This window comes from Dipteris shenzhenensis, chromosome 6, assembly GCF_047967505.1.
Source record: "Dipteris shenzhenensis isolate YYH24624 ecotype China chromosome 6, Dip_SZ_1.0, whole genome shotgun sequence".
Taxonomy (NCBI): Eukaryota; Viridiplantae; Streptophyta; class Polypodiopsida; order Gleicheniales; family Dipteridaceae; genus Dipteris; species Dipteris shenzhenensis.
The window spans coordinates 4,270,276-4,295,476 of NC_141601.1; the positions used below are offsets into that span (position 1 = coordinate 4,270,276).

General features: G+C 43.2%; 1 protein-coding gene across 1 annotated transcript in view; it reads right to left on the bottom strand.

Annotated features, from left to right (window-relative positions):
- The window catches only part of LOC147900661 (pleiotropic drug resistance protein 1-like), a 77,053-nt gene that overhangs the window by 12,334 nt on the left and 39,518 nt on the right, over positions 1-25,201 (bottom strand). Inside the window, exons 8-10 of the mRNA XM_087375523.1 lie at positions 15,505-15,759; positions 9,885-10,059; positions 9,255-9,646 (exon numbers count right to left, since the gene is read on the bottom strand). Coding sequence (XP_087231649.1) covers positions 9,255-9,646; positions 9,885-10,059; positions 15,505-15,759 — 822 coding nt within the window. The remainder of the gene's footprint in view (positions 1-9,254; positions 9,647-9,884; positions 10,060-15,504; positions 15,760-25,201) is intronic.

A 25,201-nucleotide genomic window follows, 5' to 3' on the forward strand; every position in this document is an offset into this window, starting at 1 on the left:
CCTCCACCTACTCCAAGGCCTGAAGCAGCTACAAGAGTTGGAGGGCCTCCTGCTTGAACCGCTTGAACCAATCCTGTTGAAGTGACACTTTATGAAGACATAGTGCAAGAGAAAAAGAAATGCTATCTTGATCTTGACGAGCTCCTGATCAATCCTCATTCTTCGTGTCTTCCTCCTTCCCCTACTCTCCGTTGTGCACTTATTCTTCCCTGTCAGAGCCCTCTGACCACCACGGATTTTGTTGATCCAAGTCAATGAGAGCTTCGATAAAGTTGCTAGCTTTGGCAACTACTCCAATAGGTTCACTTTGTGCTGGGCTTGAGGACTTCCCAAACTTTCTTCACACATAATGCTTCTTATCTCATGTTTGGTCTACAGAAATCCTTCTCTCCAATAGTCTACAGTACCTTCTAGTTCTCTCAATCACTCCCTCAAGGTTGTTAGAACTACTCGGCAAAACTCTCTCTCCCCTAAGACCCTAGGATACCTCTTAACTCTTTCCTGCTCAACACCAGAAGTGTCCCACCATGATCACCATAAACTATCTGGGGGGAGCTCCGATTTCTTCCGGAGGTGTTACTGAAGGCCAAAGGCCACTGGTGTGTGAGGTGCAAGGAATGTGTGACACCCGCAACTGTGGGTGTTACTAGCGACTTCATCTTGAGACAGTGCGAAGGATTCCGCGGTGATGGTGCAACTAGGGAACGATGGGACTTCATCTTGAGACAGTGCAAAGGATCCCGCGGTGATGGTGCAGAGTGGACTGTGGTATCGATGATGGTGCAAGTGCGAAACAAAACAAGTAGAAGAAATGGAATCAAAAACACCTTGGTACCGGTGATGGTGCAGGTGTGGAACACAACAGAAAGAGGACATGGAATGAAAAAAGATACTCAAAGATCAATGCTCATGCTAGTGAGAACTACAACAAGGATGTGCATACTAGAGCAAAATCAGAGGAGAAATAGACTAACAAGCAGCCCACAATACACACATCCACCTCCCTACAAAGTTCACTCACCTAGGAACCCCAATTCAACAAGAACTTTAATGCAGTAGGCGAGCTCGTAGCTCAAGCCTCTTGCCCTCCCCTTTCTCCCCTATCTTCATTTATTCCCCTCCCCCTTCTCTCTGATCAATGGAAGTCTCTCCACTGGCTGCCATGATTCTCCTCTTTCCCCACTGGTGGATGGCCCTCTCCCCTCGAGAATACAAGCTCACCCCTTGATGTCTCAGATGATGCCTTGGCTTCTGCACCTACACCGACTCCTTGGCGGTAATCGTAACTCTGTGCGGCGCCACCTGTTGTCCTACCCGGTGCCAAGACTCACATGTGGAGGATAGCATCCATGTGCGTACTATCTTCGAATCCTTGGTGTTGGCCATTGAGACCCGTGGTGGGCCGGATGTCTCCATCTCGCTTTGCTGTATCACCAAGATCTGTCACTAAAGTTCCAGGATTGGGACTATGTTGGTCCTTGGTCTGTACCACACAGAAGTCCAGTCATGTACCGCACAATGTTTGGTCATGTACCACACAAAGTCTGGTCATCTGCTTGGATAATGACTAGTCAACACCTGTGTCACATATTTCTACTTGATTATTTCAGCTCTTTTGGAGTTAAAGAACCTATGGCCATAGCATGAAGATAAATGATTCCCATATGTGAACTAGAGCTTTCGCAGCGATCACTAGAATTCTTCAAAGTTTGATAGACCGTGTTCTCCTCCTAGTGGTGCTTTAGTTACAAGATTTACTAAAGCTCTTGTGAGAAGGCTTCATAATCTCACGTTTGCATGTCAGAAAGGAACAATATAATGTCAAAGGAAGAACATAGTGTCAAACGAATGAAAATATTTTAATTGTTTATTTTGACTTGTCTTACGCTCTCAATCCTTTGCTCAGTTCACAGATCAAATACACAATCTATCACGGGGCAGGCACACACAATTTTCTCCCAGCCAACCTCGGTGGTAGCAAAACCTCAAAAAAAAATCAACAACGAGAAGGCTCAAGCTTGCTAATTCCACCAAGCCCCAAAATTCCCTAGATGGTGGATCTAGTATGCTACATGTCTACATTTGAGGGCCTCTCCTCAATGCATCATTTACCCCTCTCTTGGGATAACATTGAAATCATTTGTCCCTTGGCACATTTAATGCATTTAGACCCCTTAGCCTTAGATCCACCTAGTCTTGTGCCATGTCACCCTCACCAAGGACCTTGACCTTAATTCCTTTTTTATCATTTCCGTAAAGCCCGAACAAATAATACAAGCATTGATCCTTTAAAGGAAAATGTCGACTGACCCTTCCAAGGTCATGTTGCCTCAACTTGAGTGTAACATTCCTTCCCTCTTCAGGCATCAGCGTCCTCGATGATAAAGTCTAGGAACACTCTCCGTAACTGGTATACGGATTCCCAGGTAGCTTCTGATAGAGGTAAACCATGCCATGCAACCAACACCGTGGGTATCTTCCGATTGCGTACTTGCATTGTTCCTCGGTCCAGGATTCTTGTTGGTTTGTGTCCTGCATTATCCTCTATCTCTTGAAACAAAACAACACCCTCGATTAGTGAGTCACCTATATGCAAAAATTTCTTTAAATGAGAAACATGAAACACTAGGTGCACCTTACAACTCTGTGGTAATTCTAACTTATAGGCCACCTTGCCTATTCTTTTTAGAATTAACCACGGCCCACAATATCGGGGTGATAACTTAGCACACTCTCCTGCAATCAAAGAGAGTACAAAGGAACTATGAGAACAACTTTTTCTCCTTCCTTAAATTCTCTAACGGATTTGTTTTCATCCGCATACGCCTTAGCTCTATCCATAGCTTGGCAGATGTTAGCTCTCGCAAGTGCTAGCATCTCCCGCATCTGAACCACAAAGTTTGCGGCACTAGGCACTTTCTGAGATACTCCAACTGTAGTTGGATTCGCTGGTCTATAACCATAGTTCAGCTCAAATGGACTGAATCCTGTAGAGGAATGTTTTTTATCATTGTAGGCAAATTCCAACAGTGGCAACCACTTATCCCATGTATGTTGTCTCAATGACACATATGCTCTAAGCATATCCTCTAAAATTTGGTTGATTCTTCCGTCTGACCATCCGTTTCTAGATTATCCCCACTACTCATTTCCAACTTAGTCCTTAGTGTCTCAAACATTGCAGTCCAAAAATGACTGGTAAATTTGACATCCCTGTCTGACACTATGGATTTGGGTAATCCATGCAAACGAAATATATGTTTAATAAACAAATCCACCACTTACGAGGCACTCCACCTTGTGTCGTAGGCAAACCTAACAATAAAGTCCATGGAAATGCTCTCCCACCTACCTAGTGGTATTTCCAAAGGTTGTAAAAGTCCGGGTGGCTTCACCCGCTCTGCCTTACTTACCTGACACGGAAAACAACGTGTCACATATTCATGAATATGTTTTTTCATTTTTTGCCAAAAGAAATCTCGTTTAAGAAATCTCATTTCACGAGATCATACGTTTTCTCGACTCCTGGATGTCCCACACATGGGCTATCATGGCATTGTTGAATGACTCTCTGCCTGAGATCATTCTGATTAGGTACTACTACCTTGTCATTTCTTTTCAGCATACCATCTCTTATGGTATATCTTGCATAAGTTTGGCCTTTTCTCGGTGCCAGGTCATCCTTTTTTCCGGGTTTGAATACATGAGCCTAAAGCCAAAGGCTCTGGACGAACTCGTCCACCTTTTGAGTTTCTCTAATCTCGGTCATTAGAGCACTCTCTAATACCGTGAAACTCATATTATGCATAATGCGTGATAACGCATCAGCAACGTTATTATCCTTCCCTCTTTGGTACCGAATCGTCAAGTTAAACTCCTGCATGAGCTCTGCCCACCTAGCTTGGCGGCCTCTGAAGTCAGGTTGCTTACAAAAATGTTTCAGAGTGTCATGATCAACATCAACATAAAACTCTGACCCATACGAATAATGTCTCCATGTTTTCAGAGCATGGACAACAGCATACAACTCTAATTCATGAGTTGGCCAATTTCATTGAGAGGGAGAAAGCTTCTTGCTTTCAAAGGCTACAGGCCTTCCCTCTTGGAGGAGAACTGCTCCTACTGCAATGTCACTTGTATCGGTTTCAAGGAAAAACGGTTTTTGGGGATCAACTATTTTTAACACTAGTCCTCAGACCACAACTTGTTTTATGGTGTTAAAACTTTCCTGTTGATTCTGTCCCCATATAAAAGGCACTTTATTTGAGGTCAGATCAGTCAATGGTGATACTATTTCGGAATATCCTTTGATATGCCTTTGATAAAATTGGACGAATCCCAAGAATGATCACAAAGCGCTCAAACTCTGAGGGATAGGCCAAGTCACAGTATCGCAGCCACTTTCTTTGGATCCATTTCTACCTCCTTAGGAGTAATAATGAATTCTAAATATTCAAGTCTTACCATACACAGTACAATTTTCTTTTTATTTACATAAAGACTGCCTTTCCTCAAAGTATTGAACACTATTCTTAAGTATTCGTGATGCTCAGCAATACTTTTGCTGAACACAAGAATATCGTCAATAAAATGTACTACAAACTTCTCGATATACGGACGTAGTAAATCGTTCATAAGCATGACGAATGTAGCTGGAGCATTGGTAAGTCCAAACGGCATTACCAAAAACTCATAATGTCCAAACCTGCTTCTAAAAGTGGTTTTATGTACATCCTCGGCTGTAATACGGATCTGATGGTAGCCACATTTAAGATCTATCTTACTGAAAATTACGGCCCCATGTAACGCATCTAGCAAATCATTGATCCGAGCCATCGGATACCTGTGTTTAATAGTGATATTATTCAATGCTTTGTAATCTATACAGAGGCGAAAAGTATCATCTTTCTTTTTTTTTAATATCACTGGTGAAGCAAAAGGTGAGAAACTGGATTGATCTACCCCAGCTTGAGGTATTCTTCCAGTTGTCTTCGTACCTCCGCTTCTTCGATAAAACTTAACCTATAGGGAGGTCTACTTACAGGTTCTGCCCCCGGAAATAGTTCAATATTATGCTGAACATTCTGCTCTGGAGGTAACCCATAAGGTAACTCATCCCTAAAACAATCAGAGAACTCCTCTGCTATTTGATTAGCCAGCTTGGCCATCTCTCCATTTTGGGTAACATCAGTGCTAGCCGAAGAACCATCAATCGGCTCTACCGATGCTGTACAAAGAAACAAAAACTCTTCTTGAGCTTTTCGAACTTCCATTATGAAAACCAACGGTCCTTGAAGTATATCTTTTTCACCTCGTAAGACATACAGCACATCATTCATCTTAAATTGATAAATGTGCTTTTTCCAATCTATGGCTGGATTCTTCCTAGAATGCCAAGCCTTACCCAGGGCTATGTCTGTGTGAGCAAGCTTTGTTATTTCAAAATCAAGCTTCTCAGCATAGTCCTGAATTCGAAGTTTCAACTGGGTAACCCTTTGGTCCCATACTTCAGTTGAACTTCCGTCTGCCATTTTGACTGTATATGCATAGTCAGATGGGCTAGTCTTTAATTTCAGCCTCTTTACAAGCTTGGAGTTAATTACATTGTGCGTTGATGCACAATCAAACAACACAATTATGTCATGATTAGCTACTTGCTCCTTCATCTTAATTAACTCCGTATCGTTAAAGGCTGTATACCCTGTTGCTGCGGGCTTTGACAGGACATTATCAGGTGCACTTGTTACTAGCTTAGCAACAGACACACATAACAAAACAGGTACTGACCTTTGAGAAGATCCCACTAGCGGAATCTGCATCTGTTCTGCTCTGGGACTTCCCTCCATTTTCACGTCGCATTCTGACATCACCATCTCAGCGATCCGACGATCCTTGTTTCGTGGACAATCTTTCCACTGATGAGGCTAAAGGCATCCAAAACACAAGCCTTCTCTCCTCACTTTTTCTCTTTGCTCTATGTTCAAAGAAGACTTCGACCAAGCCCGGGCTGCTATTGGTATTACTTTTCTTTTCATTCCAATGGTGGTACTTGGTTTAGGAGTCTCAACTGGCTTCGCATGCTTGGCTTGACCACTAGGCTGTGAGGCACTCCCTTTGCTAATCCACTTCTTCTTAAACCCAATTTTCTTCGGATACTCATACCGAGTCCCAACTTGCACAAACCCACTTGGTCTGTTCCCTTTTACATCCTCATAGTTCAGGGCTATGGCAATTGCTTCATCTAGCGTGTTCGCATACTTAGCCCGAACTTCCATCTTGATCCGATCATTCAGTCCAAAGATAAAATCTTTTACCTAGATTGACTGAGGTAGAGATTCATAAACTTTCATTACACTTTCTCTGAACTTATCAGTGTATTCCATCACTGATAAATTTCTCCGACGAAGGTTTCGATACTGAGTGTTTTCTAAATTCTTTTTTTAAACCCCTCACAAGTAGTGGATGCCACTCCATCTTTCTGCTGTTTTATCCACCACCGATCCGCTGCCTCATTAAACATATGGGTGGCCTCGCAGATTTTCTTCATATCATTCTTGATTTCACAAATGGCGAAGGCCTCGTCCCATTTGTGTAACCAAGTCTCTATGATATCGGAACTACAGTCAGACATCCGACCAGAATACTTTTCTGGCCTATAATTGGCAATAATAGGCACCTTAGCCCTCCTAGGCTCGACTGTTTGAACACTGGATTCAGGCTCCATTGGAGCTTTACCTTTCTCTTCACAAGATGGTCTGGTGGACATACTATGAACCATTTTCGTGAGCTCAGATTGCCCTACATTTTCTTGTAATTGTTGCGCTAAAATCTATTGCAAGGCATCCTCCAATAATGCTATTCTACCAGATAGTGTATGGCCTGCTGGACGTGACACCTGCGGGGTCGGCCGAACTCCCAACTCTACGGGATCCACCCTAGAAGCTTCTTCTTCAACTTCCATTTAAGTCGATTGGAGCTTCTTCTTTTTTTAATAAATAAAACACGGCCTAAAATTGTATTTACAAACTGCTTTTCAATCTCATAACCACAAAAGGTGTCCAAACAGATGTAGGGAAATATCTACAATCCCAAATAACTCAAACACTGAGGGCAAATAAACTAGCATATACCCCAACAAAACTTAAAAGGCAATGAAAGCTCCCTTGTCATATTTCTGCTACGTGAAGAGATCAATTTGTCCCTGTGCTACTCCCAATCTTTTCTGTATTTATAATCTGTCCTGCAACCACCCCAGAAACTGCAACGATGCCTAGACCATGAACATGCGGGACTGTCTACCCCTTCCCACGAGCTCACGACCAAGCGCAGTGCCTCTCTAAATCCCAGTTACATTCCTAGTCTAGCCAGTCACGACGCCATCTCGTAGAGTGCACGTTATGTGCAATAGTTGAACGATCGTTTTTTTTTTTCACACCCAACTCCTGTAATGCCTAGGAGCCCTGAAGGCAGCAATCCATGACCCTTCACGTGCGTCACTCAATCCAAACAACAAGAAATTAATTGCGCCGACCCTGTTCGAGACTCCGTGAGCCCCCGTAAATCCTATCTGGCCTTACAACAACGCCTCAAGAATCACAAGCTTCTCCCAGTCCGTGCGCGATCAAGAACAAATCCTCTTCATGACATCGCCCACATTCACGACAAAGGCATCAGCCCTGGGCTTAACTACTCTCTACTCGTCGTCCTTGCTTCGTAGTAGCAGCAGACCACTAAGATCCTTATATAGAGGCTGAGGGCGTCGAGGCCTGCGCAGCTGGTAACTCTGAAGTTGATGTAGTCCTCGTAGTTGAAAGGCTTGTAGTAAGCCTCGACTTGCTCCTCTAATTGCCTCATGGCTGTAGCTTGCTAAGGCTAAACGAAGAAGCTGAGCGACAGGCTTGCCAACCAAAATTCAGCACAGCCTGATGTTCCGTGCATCGTTTGTCCAAACCTTCATCCCTCTTTTCTGATCACCACGCTTCCGCTCTGATACCAAAATCTTACGCTCTCAATCCTTTGCTCAGTTCACAGATGAAATACACAATCTATCACGGGGCAAGCACACACAATTTCCTCCCAGCCAACCTCGGTGGTAGCAAAACCTCAAAAAAAAAATCAACAACGAGAAGGCTCAAGCTTGCAAATTCCACCAAGCCCCAAAATTCCCTAGATGGATCTAGTATGCCACATGTCTACATTTGAGGGCCTCTCCTCAATGCATCATTTACCGCTCTCTTGGGATAACATTGAAATCATTTGCCCCTTGGCACATTTAATGCATTTAGACCCCTTAGCCTTAGATCCACCTAGTCTTGTGCCATGTCACCCTCACCAAGGACCTTGACCTTAATTCCTTTTTTATCATTTCCGTAAAGCCCGAACAAATATAATACAAACATTGATCCTTTAAAGGAAAATGTCGACTGACCCTTCCAAGGTCATGTTGCCTCAACTTGAGTGTAACAACTTGTGCCAATGATGAAAACAAGTAATAACTGTGCTACAGGCATGAACACATGTGAGGCAAGGGCTGCATGGGTGCATGAGGCACCACCTAGACAGAAATGCTCCCCATTCCCAAAAAGTTCAGATGGTTTACCAGGAGCATGCAATCACTGGGCATTATAACCCAGGATCCAAATAAGCACAAATCGTATGTGTAAATAACCGAGTCAAGTTACATGTGTAGGCTGTTCACACAGCAAGGAGTTCAATTGTATGTGCAGACTTCTCACCTTGCTACAAATGAACTGATTTTTTTTTTTGCACGATATAATTTTTAGAGAAATTGGAGGGCAGGAAAGGTCTAGGTTTACAAGGAATTACAAACAAAGAAGTTCCACTTATATTTATCTGTCAATGCTTTCACATAAAATTAGTTGACATATTATCTTGATTCATTCATATAGAAGTACCTTGCTTAAAAAAGAAAAAATGGTAGGACACCTGCTTGATTATGAAAGTGCCCTCACAAAATGTGCTCTCATTCACTATGCCACCCCGTGAATGCATTCCCATAAAGTTGTTCATAGACATAAAATTATTCTAGTCCAACCAAAATTTCAAAATATAATACAATCATAGTGTGACTCATTTTTCCATCATATGGTGTAATCTCTCTACTGAAATCAGCTGCTCACATAAAACCTAACACTGCTTTAAATTAGTGCGGTCCACACATGATAAAAAACAACCATAGTTTATTAATAGGACATAGCAGAGGTAGATCAAAACGAGACCAAGAAGTAATGTACCTCTGTCTTTATTGGTTTTCCTGCTCTCAGTACTTTAGCATGCCTTATTTTTGATAAAGCAAAATATGTGAGAATACTCCATAGCAGCACCCATGCTAATAACATCGCAATAGAAACAGCTATCCAATGATTACTAGTGTAAAACTGGCCCTTTGCCAGAAATGCATGGCCAACAGTATCGTTTGATCTGCCAACACATTGTGGAATTTCAGCCAGATTAGGGACGTCCTTGCATAACTGACTGTAGTCAGCAGAGTTGTACTCATTGATCATTAATGCTGTAATTGCCCATTGCAATGGATCCATGTAATACATCCAGATCCAGTAGTTGTGAACTTTAAAGCGTGGTATCAAGAAGCCAGCAAACAGTATGAATAAAGCCACTACTAGACCTGCACAATAGAACGTACAAAAAATAATAATTTGTATGACATATTATCCCTAACCAGACCACAAACAGTGCAAGAAAATTGATTTTAATCACTAAGGAGACCTCAAGGCTTACAACGTATGTAATTCAAATCACAATCAAGCCACTAGTACACGATTTACTGATACATTCATGATACATTACGAAGGAAGAACCTCAAAATTGCAACATTTGGATAAGTATGCAATGAATATACATACCTATCAGAATCCCTGCCTTTTCCTTATCAGGAGCAAAGAAACTGAAAAATCGTACCATGGATGCTCCATGCAAAAGTGTTAAAATAATCACTATGTAGTACACAAAAAAGTGCCAACCTCCATTTGCGACGCTCATACCAGTAAAGAAATACACTATAAGAGTCCACAACGTTCCCTGTAGCATCAGAAATACCAGTTCTTTTTCAATAAATAGGATGGGTAATAGAAGTTAGCCACAAATTGAAACAATGTAAATTTGCACAGCCAATAAATTTTCCTTGGAGGCTGCAATTCGCACAAATTGTTTTGGTTCTAGTCACCTTGGCTCTGTTCAACTTTTCCATTTAAAATGAGTAGCACAGATGCCTATAAATGGATGTCCCTTGTGACTTACACTAGCTTAATGCCAGCCTTTACCATTTATGAGATACTCTTGGATGAAACATATTCACTATGGGCTCTGCAATCTCCACTCATAGATATCGTCGTACACTAGCTTCATGCCACCATTGACCTCCCCCTTACTATCAATGAGATAGTCTTGGCCGAATCATACTGACTTTGGGTTCTACAACCTCCACTCCTCACAAGGTGTAACATCATCTGTGTCTCACCAGAAGCCATGTAACCCAGGGTAAGATCAATCAAATACCATGAAATTAGTCTTAAAGAGATTGCCTGACAGCTAGCTATTACTACAGGATGTTTGCAATGCATCCAAGTATGCCAGAGGATCCACTTCCTCAGGTGGCATCATCCATGACTGAAGTGTGTGACCTGTTGATATAAAATGAAAAGTTGGATTGATGAGAAAGGGTATCCCTGTCTCATCCCATTGTGCCAAAGATTGTTTTGGTAGGCATGTCTAGGTCTTGACTTCCCCTTTATCTCGAGCCTATAGAGGCTCAACTCCCAGATGCATTGCTAAGGGGACTCGCAGATCATGTACACGCTAGTGAAAGAAGCAGTGGTGCAAAATATAAAACTTTCAAAAAATCCAGAAAATGCAATAAATATATATATCACTGTTTGTTTTCCTCCTCATTATTGCTTAGATAAGAAAACATGGTCCAAGGTGGTACATCCCACAATATGAGGACTCTGGACTCTGAATTTGCAGATGGTATGGCCTTATTTGCAGAGGGATCCGCAGAGGGTGACACTCTTATCTAGGATGTATTGCTTGGTCTTCAATTGCCAAAATCAGCTGGAACAAGTCAGTTGGCTTTCTCATTGGTACAGAGGATGCTTGTACATGGGGGAGACCCTAGGCTTAACATGGATACCTATAGGACATATGGTGTCTCTGAGGGTGTGTGTGTTGCATTCTATGATTAGAGGGGACCAAATCCCATGAGAGATTTCACCACATATATGGGTGGAGAGCATACATTATATTGAGCTATGAAGAAACTTTACTTGGTGATTCTCAAGAAGGTAGGAATAGAGTGGCCAAGTTCTTGAATGTGAGGGGCTGCTACATTTTCTCTAAATCATTTTTGAGTATGGTTTGGGGTGGCATTATTATTGGTCGATGAAATAAATTTTCTTGCGCATAGGTTATGAGGTTGTGAGTAGACATGGCATTCGGGTGGATCCCGCAAAGGTGAAACGCATCAAAGATTGGCCACAGCCACAAAATCCCACCCAGTTGAAAGGATTTTTAGGTCTTGCTTCCTTCTACAGGCGCTTTATTCGCAAATTTTCCAAGAGGGCAGCTCCTCTTACTGACCTCTTGAAGAAGGATGCTTTTCGATGGTCAAAGGAAGCACAATGCAGCTTTGAAGACCTGAAATTTGCTCTCATTCATGCACCTGTCTTGGTATGCCCTGATTTTTCGTGTCCGTTCATTGTGGAGGCAGATGCCAGTGGCAAAGGATTGGGGGCTGTTTTGAGGCAGGAACACGGGATAATAGCCTTTGAAAGCAGGAAGTTTGATGCCAAAGAACTCAATTACCATGTTTATGATCAGGAGATGTTGGCTATCTTGCATGCTTTTAAGAAATGGCACCACTATTTGTACGGGAGTAAAATTAAGGTGAAAACAGATTATAGGACACTCATATTCTTCCTCACCCAGCCAAATTTATCCTATAAGCAGAAGAGATGGTTGGCTGCAGTCCAATCCTATGATTTTAGTACAGAAAAGGGAGGAAAATGTGGTTGCAGATGCCTTGTCCACGATGTGGGCTTGCAATTTGTCTGCTATCTCTACCATATATCAGGAGTGGATTCATGGCATTCAAGAAGAGTATATGCAGATTTCTAAGGCAACTCCCATATTTTCAGATTTGCAAAAGCCTTTAGTCAGGGTCATCCGGAATTCAAATTGCATAATGGGCTGTTGTGGTGCCAGGACACAATTTATTTAGTGCCAGACTCAAAATATAGATAGCTGGTTTTGCAAGAAATGCACTCCTCTCCCATGGCTGGACATATGGGTGTCACTAAAACATACGAAAGAATCAAGCAAAGCTTTACCTGGGAAGGCATGTGGAGGGATGTGGTTAAATACGTGGCTGAATGCTTGCCTTGCTAATAGAATAAAGTGGACAGCCAGTTACCGCAGGTCTTTTGCAGCCATTACCCATTCCAGAGGGCAAATGGATGCACATAGCAATGGATTTCATCACAGGATTGTCTTCCATAGAGAGGGGATGGGACAACATCTTTGTCGTGGTGGATAGGATGACAAAACAAGCCCATTTCATATCCACTAAGACCCGGTATTCAGCATCGCAGGTTGCTTGGCAATTCATTAAGCATGTCTTTAAGCATCATGGTCTCCCTCAGGAAATTGTCAATGACAGAGATGCAAAATTTATAAGTCACTTTTGGCAAGAGTTATATACAGCAGTGGGTACGTTATTGACTCCTAGCACTACTTACCATCCTGAGACTAATGGACAGTTGGAAAGGGTGAACAAATGGGTGGAGGAATATTTGAGGCACTTTTGTCATGATACTCAAAAGTCTTGGGATAAATGGTTGGCAATTGCTGGTTTTTGCTACAACAGTACCCAACATCCCTCCATTGGCATGAGCCCGTTTGAGGCAATGTATGGATGCAAGGTAGGGATGCCTTCTTCAATTGCTAACATGGCTGTAAAAAATATGCAAGCACGGAATGACTTGGAGAGGATGGATGCCCTTCTAGAGTTGGCAAAAAAGAACATGCAGGATGCCCAAGCCAAGCACAAGAAATATGCGGATGAACGCAAGAGATATTTGTCTTTCAAAGAGGGAGATTATGTGCATTTACGTCTCCCTAAGAACTGTTATACCTCGCTAAAAGGCAATTACAACACAAATCTTGCTTATAGGTATAACGGTCCTTACAGGATCATTCGCAAGGTTGGAGAGGTAGCATATCAGTTGGAGCTACCCAGTACCTCCAAGATCCATTATGTTTTCCATGTGTCAGCGTCTAGATGGGAGAGGTGACATGCCTTCACTATGGCTCCTTGGAGAGTATTTAGAGAGCTGCCCTTACTCAAGCACAAGGCTATCACTCAAGATCTACGAGGCATTTGTAGATGCATCATGCATATTGATACAACTATTCCCCTTACTGGTCTCAAGGAGTAGATCATATTCAGGATACACAAGTCCATTGGCTAGACATCTTCTCCGCATCCTACTATAGGTTATTTTCATCCTTTGGCATAGGGAAGGAGAGACAATCCTTCATGAGGTCGTCCCATTTGTACAACCAGCCTTCAATGACATCCAAACTATGGTATGTCATCCAACCAAAATACTTTTCCAATCTATAATTGGTAATATTTGGTATTTTAGCCTTCACAGACTTCCCTATGTTAAGGGTTTCAGGTTCCATAGGTGACTTCCCTTCTCCTCTCTAGATGGTCTCACAGTTAAATTTTGAACATCCTTCTCAGCTCAGATTGTCCTACTTTAGCCTATAACTCCTAGGTATTATTTGTTCCATGCATCCTCTAACAAGCAATCCTACCAGTCAAAGTAAGGGCCATAGGGTGCGACACCTACTATTCAACCAGACTATCCTACGGGAGCCACCTCAACCAGACTATCCTACGGGAGCCACCCGTGAGGCTTCTTTCTCAACATCCAGTGCAATCACTTTGCCTTTATCCAAAGAGTCTCAAATCAAGAGTCTAAGAACTTATCCCTGCTTGGGTTGGGTTTTTTTCCCCCTGATGACACACGCTATCCAAAGCTCAGATCACAAACTATATAACCCAAATCCAATACTCACTGCTATACATACATACTCCAATTATAAAGCTCTAATTTGCCAAATTCTCTTTCCCTATACAAGAGAATAACTGCAATCCCAAAATAACTAAAATTTCAAGAGAACAAACTAAACTTAAATCGAACTAAATCCACAAAGCCATATAGACCTCCCTAGTCCAAATTATTATGTGCACAGCTATCCGATTGCTTTAATTCCACACCAAAACTTTCCAAGATAATAAAAACCACCCGAAAGCACCTCAAAACTGATTTTCCATCCGATTCCGTCCACCTACCCTCACCAACGATCTTGACATTAAACTTCTTAATTGGTGCAATCCAAATATGATACAAATGTTGGCCACTTTGAAATTAATGCCGACTGACCCTTCCGAGCTCATGTTATCTCGGCTTGAGCATAACATTGAGATCAATAAAAGAAGTGGCAGCCTCAAGGGGTGTGTGAATGTATGTGTATGAGTGCAAGGGAGGTGGACCCGATTATTAGATACAACAGCCCAATGTGGGCTGCTCTAGGCTTGGCATGGTCAAGAAAACTGACCCAGAACAGAAGGACAAAATTTGAGGCAGGGTGAGAATGCGCTGTTCCAGGGCAGGGGAGAGGCAAAAAAGAAGTGGGTGAGCTGCAACGTGGGTGGAGAGGCAAAACGAAGGTGGTGAGGAGCAACCTGCCGAGGAGAGGCCAAAGTCTAGGACAGCCCAAAAATGGCTGCTAGTGTCCTGGATGGCTCTGGACAGCCCCAAAAACGGGCTGTTGAAAGAATTCTGAGATGAGGAATCTGCTGACGAGATACAGGGTGGGAAGATGGAGGTGAGGGAAAGTGGGAAAGTCTCACAAGCTTCAAACTCCCTGTACCCCAGCTATACACTCAGCCATACCTACTATTTATGTGCCATACATGCCAAAATACTTTTGCAATTTCTCCCACAAATAAGCATCAATAGTTGCATGTTTTATTCTTATCAGGTTTTCCTTTTTGTCACACAACCCATTTTTTGACAACATATGCCCCGTGTCGAGCCCTTACTATTGAAAACTTGCAAGTCTTCAGCTTTACTGGTTGCAAGACTCTTTGTGCCCCCACTAACATGCTCTTGCTTAAAGGGATCATATGTTTCCTTAACCTCAAGGTTGGTTTCTATGCCATGCTTCCCTCTCACACATGGAGCATGCACGTATCTCTCCCATTTTCTAAGTCTAATTTTCTGAATTGCAATCAAACCTTTTGATATCTTTCTCCTTTGCAAATAGATTCCATCAACTCTGAGAAACTATAAATAATATGTCCCAAGAAAATTAGAGTGATAAGACCTGAATTCAATGAAACATCCCTGAAATGATTTTGTAAATCATTTTGCTTTCTTGAAGTTTAAAACTCACCTCACATAACGAGAAAGGAAGACTTCCAACTATCTTTCCAATGAGGTAAGACATGGGACGAAAAAAATGGGCCCCTTGCTGCTTGTAGTATACATTTCTTTCATCCATCAAAGTGGGAAGCTGCCCCACATTGAACAGTGTCATATTCAACACCGATACAAAGAAGGCAGTCCGGAAAAGATTCATATTACTTTGGTTTGGAACACTTTTCACCCGAAATAATAAGGCACCAACAAATAAACTCAGAAACAAAACCTGCAATAGAAATCAATGGGCCACATCATCTAAGGAAACCCAAAAATTAAGTACGTAGAAAACAAACCCATTAAATATCCTTTCATAACATAGAATGAAGAATCATAGCCCTTTCTGAGCTGCAATATGTCCTCTACTTTGTACCTGCACATCTGTAGGACAATAGAGTTCAACCTTACATACAAATCATTGGACTATCTTATTCCCTGAAAATTTTTGAATTTCAAATCTGGGGGGTATGGGGAGCAATTGCTGTTGGGAGAATCCTCTACTCTTGAAATCCATAAGAAGAAACACACCGATCCCTAAAGAACGTGGAGAAAGAGGAGCAGGAGGATGATTGAGGAACAAAGACAACAAAAAGAGGGGATAGGATAAGAAAACGAGAAAGTGAGACAAAATGAAAGTGGAAGGTTGAAAAAGAGTGAAAGTAACAAAGAGACTAAAAGAATAAGGATGAAGGAGTGCTCACAACCTGTCTAGCTTATTTCAAGGAGATGTGAATACATGGAAGAAGAGGCCAAAAGGTACATTAAAAAACAAGTATTCCAAAAAATGTCAATTTTGGTTAGTTAAAATCCAGAGATGCTTGCTGTATCTAGATTAATTTAACACTGAAAAGATGCCTTGAGGGTTCCATATAGGATAGAGCTTTCCTTTGAGCTATAGCGAGCAACAAAACACTGAGATACAAGCAACCCAAAAAGTGACAAAATCAGTTTGTAGCAGAGGCTGAAAATTTGGGTTGGTAATTGCATCTAGCTTGAAGCTCCTAGGGGGATCTTCATTTTGATTTATTGCACAAACCAGATGGTGTAATATAGGGTGATCAAAGAGTGACCAACTTCTTTCTTTTGCACATAATGAACATTTGAGTTGCTTAATGTACAAAGCTCGAGTCGCCAATTAAAAAAGGTTCATAGGGGATGCATACTCATAGAAGGATCTTTAATTGAGCCATAGCATGCAACACAATTAAAAAAGGTTCATAGGGGATGCATACTCATAGAAGGATCTTTAATTGAGCCATAGCATGCAACCACGGTTGACAGTAGGGTGAGAAACAAAGAAAATTTTGTTGAACTTTGACCATTAGAGAGCAAAGGAAGGAACAGCATAAGGGGAAAGGCAGCAAAGATGAGAGGCAAGGAGGGTGGGCACAAAATAGATATGAGGGGGAGGAATGACTGAGGAGCAATGACTCAGTAGAGAAGTGCCAATATGCTTGGCTTTTGAGAAGGCATATGCCAGAATTACTTGGGAGAGCTACATTGTGCCTTGGTTACCACGATTCTCAGCTTTCTTTCTTCATATGATAGGATGGCACAATTGATGCCATATCCTAAGTCGCTTGGAATACTATGATCTGACCACTAGCTGAGGTGGGTGGACCAAGTGATGATAGGATGGCACAAGTGAGCCATATCCTACGTCGCTTGGAATACTATGATCTGACCACTAGCTGAGGTAGGTGGACCTCATTCATCAAAGATGCACAGTCCTACCCTCCTTTGCAAGCTTCTCATTCAAATATTCACTTCAAGGGACGAACCTTGGAAGCAGCTCATGCAAAATATCTTGCAGCCTTAAACTCTCTTCCTCTCTCTTTCTCTCTCTCTTCTTGCTTCCTCACTCTATTTCTTGCTTCGTCTCTTTCTTTCTCGCCACCCTCTTCAACAATATTGGCTGGAAATTTTATCTCATCCATGACATTTGTCTACACCCAGAGGGAAGCTAGCAATAGGCCTAGCGGCAGTACACTTAAGAGGGCAGGTTAGGCTTGTTAACCAACAACATTGACAGGCATATGGTGGAGTGTGAGACACCTTCAGAAATATACCTTTGTAACACTAGAATATATCCAATCATAGAAACTCATATTTTTCCCTTGGCATATCTTGGACAACTTGGAATTGTAATTGGCCTAGCGGCAGTACACTTAAGAGGGCAGGTTAGGCTTGCTAACCGACAACATTGATAGGCATATGGTGCATTGTCAGACACCTTTAGAAATATACCTTTGTAACACTAGAATATATCCAATCGTAGAAACTCATATTTTTCCCTTGGCATATCTTGGACAACTTGCGGCAGTACACTTAAGAGGGCAGGTTAGGCTTGCTTACCGACAACATTACAGGCATATGGTGGAGTGTGAGACACCTTCAGAAATATACCTTTGTAACACTAGAATATATCCAATCGTAGAAACTCATATTTTTGTTGTTCTGAGAGTTTTGTTGGAGGCACCTTCAGAAATACATGTTAAGCATTATTTAGGTGTTTTAAGGAGTGATGTGTTGGAGAGCTGAGATTGATAGGGCCTAGACCTTCGAATTATTACAAGACCCCGGGTCTTCTCCAACCCCTGATTCTCATCTTCTTTTGAGACGTGTATCCAAAAGATTATGCTCATCATTGACCACAAAATAAAACTCTTGGACCAGAGAATGATGGAGAGAGCATTTCGAATCCTACATGGTGGATTTGGTTATGGGAAATCAGGCCTCTTTCTTAGGTGTAGTGGGAGCAAGACTTGTGGACTTGGTTCCCAAATGTGCCTCAAGGTGGCCCCTTTGCAATTCTACACCACCCGGCTCAACAATCACAGGAGTTCTTGCTGGTCGTATCATTGATATTTTGATTCAAGAGCTAATGTTGTCCATGACAAAGTCATGAAGACACCAGTGTCTCCTCTTGGATAAAAGCACTATTTGCTTTATGATCGATGACTATACTAGTTGAGTATGTGTCTTGGTGGGATGAACCTCAGCTGTTGATTGTCAGTTAATTGGAGGCTGAGTAGTTTGGATTGTGCTTATTGTCGGGGATTTTAATATCAATCTCCTAAAATGTCTGTGCACCTGCTCGCGTCTAGCAAAGGTGCCCCTTCTAACACTAGCTCACTCTATTGCATATGGATTCTTGGATTGTTCGAGGTGACTTTGTCAACCTGAAATTCATAGTAGAGAAGCTCAAGGGTGTCCCTTCACAAAGATCTTGCACTTCAAGACCAAGGTAGTTGGTGTTATGTCCCAAACTAACCCTAGTTAGTAAACGAAGGTTATGTATTAACCTAGGTTTAGGAGGTATTGGCAAGGTTTGTTAGCCCTTTACGGCTACTCAAGGTTGACCAGATGTATCCAAGATTACCTTGATGTAGGGACACTATCGTAGTATAAGCAAGGTTTAGACTAGAGCATAATATACAATCGTAGTATAAGCAAAGGTTTAGACTAGAGCTAACATCACATGAGGTCTAGATCCCTCAAGGAGGGATTATCCAAGGAAATTGGAGCTATCTTAGGAAAAGATTTGGCGATTTTGAGGATATTAGCTATTTATAGCTTATCCTCCTAAGGAAGACGGAGCTATTCTAGGAAAATATCTGCTATTTTGAGAATAGTAGGCTATTTATAACTTAACCCTCATATTGAGGGTTATGTGCTATTACAGTGGAGCCTTGCTTATAAACATTAGCAGAGGGATCATGTTCATCGTTCTTGGATAGAATTCTCTCCTAAGTGTAGACTTAATGGAAGTTTGGCCTTAAGGAAAGGACTCCTATGGTATTGGAGGCAGGTCACTCATTACTAGACGGGAACTCTCCCTCAAGTCCCCCTCCCCCTCCCCCTCCCTCAAGTCCCCCTCCCTCCCCCTCATATACTCGCTCAAGGCGGTGCTACGAACCTTTTGGATTTTTGACGATTTTGGGCATTCTAGACTTCTAAGAACTTTCTCAATTTCCCAACAATTATTTTGGCCAGCATCGCTTAGCTTAATCGGGCCTCACACAAAATTTCTCCCTTAGCTTAATCATAGACCTGCCTGCTGCTTTCCGCGAGTAATTAATTAATAGGGGCATTTTCTATCGCAGGGGGGCCTATTGAAGACAGTTCAGCTACTTCTTTTCCGTTACTTGTTGGTTTTTTGAATGATATCATTTACAAAAGTACATTCATCATGTCAAACTAGTGCTGGACATATTGAGGCTGCATCAATGTTGCATCCCATACCTAGCATCATGACCTTGACTAGGAATCAACCCATTGCACATCGTAATCAGCATAGGAGAAGAAAGCTTACTAAAGTGAGGTTTCCATCAACAATGCCTACAATATGTCATGAACAATCTCATAAGGAGAGGAGCTAGCAGCTCACCACTGTCATAGGTTCGAAATGCAAGAACCTCCCTTGGGCCACATTGAAAAAACAAAGGGGATGGGGGAGAAAAAGTTATGCTTGTTTTAGTGATTTCTCGTTCTATAAGGTTCATTTCTACCTCGAGTGTTCTCCTGGCTGGTTCTCCTTTGCTCTCTAGTGGCTGGTTCTCTGTTAACATTCACACAGTATAGTCTCAGAATGCAAGGTAATCAATGGTCTAGAGCCACGAGAGGAGACGGCTGAAGAGGTGAGGAAGGCGATGCTGAGAGACGGCTGTAGAGGTGAGGAAGGATGAGGTGGGGAGAGGATGAGCAAGGGAGGGCAGAGCCGATGGTGAGAGTTTGGAAAGGGGAGAGGCACACTGGAGGAGAGGCAGAGAGCGGGCGCTGCGAGGGAGGAGGTGAAGGTACAAGGAGATGGCAAGGGTTGAGGGAGGAGTGAATAGCTTAGGTTAATAATTAGATTAAAGCTTAGATAGCTTAGCTTAATTGACATTAAGGGTGACGCAATTCAAATTAATTAATTGAAAGGGTCACAAATGCAAATAGGCCGTCTTCAATAGGTGGATTCTCATGTAAAACAGAAGGAACACATCACTGGATCCAAAGCCGTCAGCACAAGACAAGTCTTCTAGTGGTGGTGAAGATGTGCAGAGTAGTCATAAAAACACAAGCACTTGCCATTACTACTACAAGCCTAGGCATCATGCCACAGATTGTTACAAGAAAAGTTTGGTCAACATAAGGTTAAAACAAGAGTGCTCCAACAATGAAGACGAGAATCAAGAAAACAAGGAATCCTCAAACCCCAATAATCATTTATTCGGTATGTATGTACACAAACGGGCAAGGACTGGAGCTTGTTGCTCCTCCTCGACCTACTAGCTTGCTGCCCCTTTTCTAGCTTCCTTCCTTCTCATCATAGCCTTATCTTAGCAGCATTTTTTTGGTCGGACGGAGTTGAATAGTGTTCGAGTCGGCCTCACCACCCTGATCAATGAATGGATCCCCATTGAGTCAATCATCATCCTCTTCCACTGGCCCGCGAAAACTTTTATCTTACAAAAGATGAGTTGCTGCAGCTCAAGAAAGACGAGTGTTCCACTTCTCTTTTCACACGTATCCATGGGTCCCTTCCTTCCAGATTACAAGCAAGGGACTGGATGATGTCAACGTTACCTGGAGATCTCGCAAGTCACTTGGCAGATGTTCACTTGCTCGGTTGAGGTTTCTTCCAGGTGGTCTTTGACTCTCCGGATTCAGTTGCTACAGTGCTCAAGGCCAGTCCCTTGGCACTTAGCTCTCAGAGGATATTCTTGATGCCCTTTTCTTTGGGTTTTGATCCTGTGGAGGAGGATAATCGGGTCACTTCTCTTTTCACCAGATTCCCTGGCCTCCCACAGATATACCACTGACTCCTTGGCTCTATTGGAGCTATGTTCGGTTTGTTCACAGAGATCCCCCCCCTTCCTGGCATGCCCTTTCCGACAGCAGAGGCGGTCGGATCTGATGGGGTGCCCTGAGTCAGGGTCATTGTTTCTGACCCTAACATGACAGATGACTGTATCATGCTTCAGCCCCCTGGTGGCTCCTTCTTCAGACAGAGGATAGAGGTAGCAGGGAGACAGGACCAATGTAGGATATGTAGGATTCCTGAGCATTTCGCCAGAGATTGCCCAAGGAAAAAGAAAAGACCTAAAAGGTCTTCTGGTGTGTAGCTCATCCTCATACCACCAAGTTGGCACAGCCTGCACGTCCTACACCTTCGACACGTGCTATCCGACCTCGGACAAATCATCTTGGACCTTTGGCTCCAACCACTCGACCAGGACCTTCAGCACCATGACATCTACGACCCTCAACACGTCCTATTCCTGTTGTCCCCCATTGGGTACCAGTGAGGGTTGTCGCTCCTACTTCTGCACAAGAGGACACCACAGGTGCCACGGACCATTCATCCTTACAGGTAGGTGATATCCCTTTCATTGATTCTGGTGCTGATGTGGTGACCCCTTTCCCCCCAACTACAGAGCAGGAGGGGTTGCACACTCATGGTTCACACGTGGAGAGAGTCAGAGCTGATAGTCACACTGATAGTCAGTCTCCCAACCCTCCGCTCCCTTCCTCTTCGCATCGTAATGTTACTTCTCTTGATAGAGATAAGGGGGTTATCTCTTCCACACCACCAAGTGCAGGGATTCTTCGCACTCCAGCTCCAGACTTGACTCACAAGAACTCATTTACAGCTCTGGCAGAGATGGCAGAGTTTGATATGGAGGAGTTTGTTCCCTCCACTTTAGAGGAGCTGTTATCGGGATTCCTATAGACAGAGCCTCCCCTTTTGCAAGAGTGGGGACTCTCTCCCCTATTGATTTTCCTCCACTAGACAGGAGGGTTTTTTCGTAGGAGAGGATAGTCTCCGCCACCAGGTCAGGTAAGGTCTTTCACCTGACCTCCTCTCGTCGATGAGCTAGAACGTTCAGGGCCTAGGTGATGTGCCACATCGCCGCCATAGGCAGCTGATTCGTAACCACCTTCATCCAGGTGTAACTGGTGGTTCTATAGACATACTCTTTCTTCACGAACACAAATTGGATGCCAAAGATTGTGCTTAGTCAGGCAAGTTACTTTCAGGACACACTTTTTGATCGCCTGCTCTCGGTATTAGAGGAGGTACTTACATTTCTGTATCTTCTGCTATGCTCCCCTCGGTGGTTGGACACGGGGTTATTATTCCCTCTAGAGCTCAGTGGATCATTTTATTGATTGGTGGACGTAACGTTGGCTTGCTTAGCCTTTATGCCCCAAACATTAGAGGGGACCGTGTCCTTCTATGAAAGGAACTGCTCTCTTGGTCCTCTATTGCAGATTCTTGGATTATTGGAGGAAATTTCAACATGGTTGAGATGCCTTAAGATAAAAATGGGGGCAGAGAAGGTGGGATTCACTCTTTGGAGAGAGCAGCATGGACTGCCTTCCTATTTCAGTTCGATGGCAGAGATGCTTCGTATGATGATTCTTTTCACACTCAGACACAATCACTCCTGTTTTCTTGGTCAAACAGGAGGGTGCAGATGCCTATCCACGCACGGATTGATAGATTTTATGTGGATGATTGGGCTCTAGATAGAGGTGGGTCAGTATGCAATAGCACTAGGGAGTCCACTTCATACCATTTTCCAATTGTTTTGATGGTTTCTGAGTCTCGGATGAGAGGACACTCTTCCAGTATCAAGATTCCAGATGCCTTTTATGCAGAGGATGGCCACATGGAGACTGTTTTGCATATTTGGGATTCTCATATATAGGATGGACTCTTCACATATGGCTTCAGCCCTCCTTGATATAAATGATTTTTATCACTCAATTGCTCGCACTAGAGATGACTTGGCATCTAGGATGGTGGTGGTCGACCAGGTGTTATTGGCCATTGCTTGGTTTGTTTGTTCATGCTGGTGCCACTCTAGGGACTGTATCATTCAGCTCAAGAGACCTATCAGAAACTTTTTGTGGAGTGGACTGGATGGGATGCCATAGCCAGGTGGCTTGGGAGACCCTCATAATCCCCAGGGGTCTTAACATCATCAATCGTGACTTGCAGTGCAGGGCCCTGCTCTGTAAGGTAGTGGTTAGAGGATTGATGCCTGGACAGGAGCCTTGGAAGGATTTCTTCTTACGCAGCATACATGCATGTACTCCCACCTCGGGAGGAGAGTGGATGGACAGCACTCGATGGAATTTTACTTCAGCCCCACTTAGACCTTCCCCCTTTCCTCTTATGGCTGCCATTCTGAACGCTTGGGATAGCTTCAAAAGTACACTTCGGAAAGTGCCACCCTCCTCTCGCGAAGAAATTGCTATGCAGCCCATTATGTGGAATGAAAGCATACTTGATGAGGATGGCAAACCACTAAGTACTTCGCACTATATGCAGTGGTCCATATGGGAGAGAGGCCCTGCATCCACTGTGGGATCGTGGAAAGCTTTCAAGAAGCTTCCAGAGGATCGGAGAGCTTATCAGTTGGTCATCTCATAGGGAGTGCAGGGAGGATGCAGTAGATTGATGCAGCCAAGCCAGTGGAGTGGATGGATACAAATGATATGCCACTTACAAATTCCACTTGGCTGGGTGCTTTTACTGGGACGGGTATTCCTATTCAGGTTATTGCTTTGCGGGATTCACATGAGGATGCCCTGGTTTTTTATGTTCGATCTGGAGGGAGGCTACTTAAGTCTTCTGACGATATACTTCAGGGGGTTCCCTTCCAGCCAGTCAAGATTGCAGGTTTTGTGGAGCAGGGTACATATTCACAATGGTACCTAGATCCCGATCCTTTTCTTCTGGCTTAGGGTTCATGGAGACTTTGGCTCTAGGGAGGTGTCCCTATCAGATGTTTGCAGTGGGACCCTAGAGAGTGGGAACGGATTGATGAAGGGTACCGAGAGAAGGGCATCCCCTTCTTTCGTTACACGGTTATAAATGCCAGGAGATTTCAGCTTAGTTGTAGGGGTTGGAGGCCCTCTAGATCTCCTCATTGGAACAGCTTTCACATTTCTACAGATGTGCAGAAAAACTTTGGAGGAGATTTTGGAAATTCCTCAGGAATAGAAGAATCACTCTTTTCTTTTGGCTCTCTATTCATGGAGGGGTTGTGGTGAACCTGTGGAGGTCCACATTCGGGGCTAATCCTACATGTCCTCGTTGTAGTTCTACGATTGAGACAGTTCAACAATGTCTTTGGGGGTGCAGACAGGCGAGGACAGTCAAGAAGGGTGTTGCGAGGATATTATGTATTTTCCATACTTCACCCTTCTTCAAGACCTAGGGTTCAATGGCTTGGCTTTCTCTTACGGGGCCTCAGGTCTTTTTCGAGGGGCATGACTCAGATGGGGCTTTAGTGGTTCACCGACACTTAGTAGAGTCATGTTTCCTATAGGATATTACTTTTACTCCTTTCAGAGCTGCACATGCTTCGGTAGACAAATCATGGGAGATTCCCGCTAGTATTGCAGCTTGGCATGATTGGAGAGCTAGATGTATGGAGGCATTGGATGGATCCCAGGTTCACCCCTCTTAGACATTGGCCAGTATTTGAACTGATACTACACATACCTTGATAAGGCCATCTGGGCGAGTATGCAGGGGTCATCGAGAGCGGCCTCTACTAGGAGGAACACTTTCTTCAAAGTTTGGAGGGGATCTCCTTTCTTCTCTGAGTCCATCTCGAGATTGACTTGGCATTTTCAGCCTCATCCCGAGTTATTTACTAGCTCTTTTT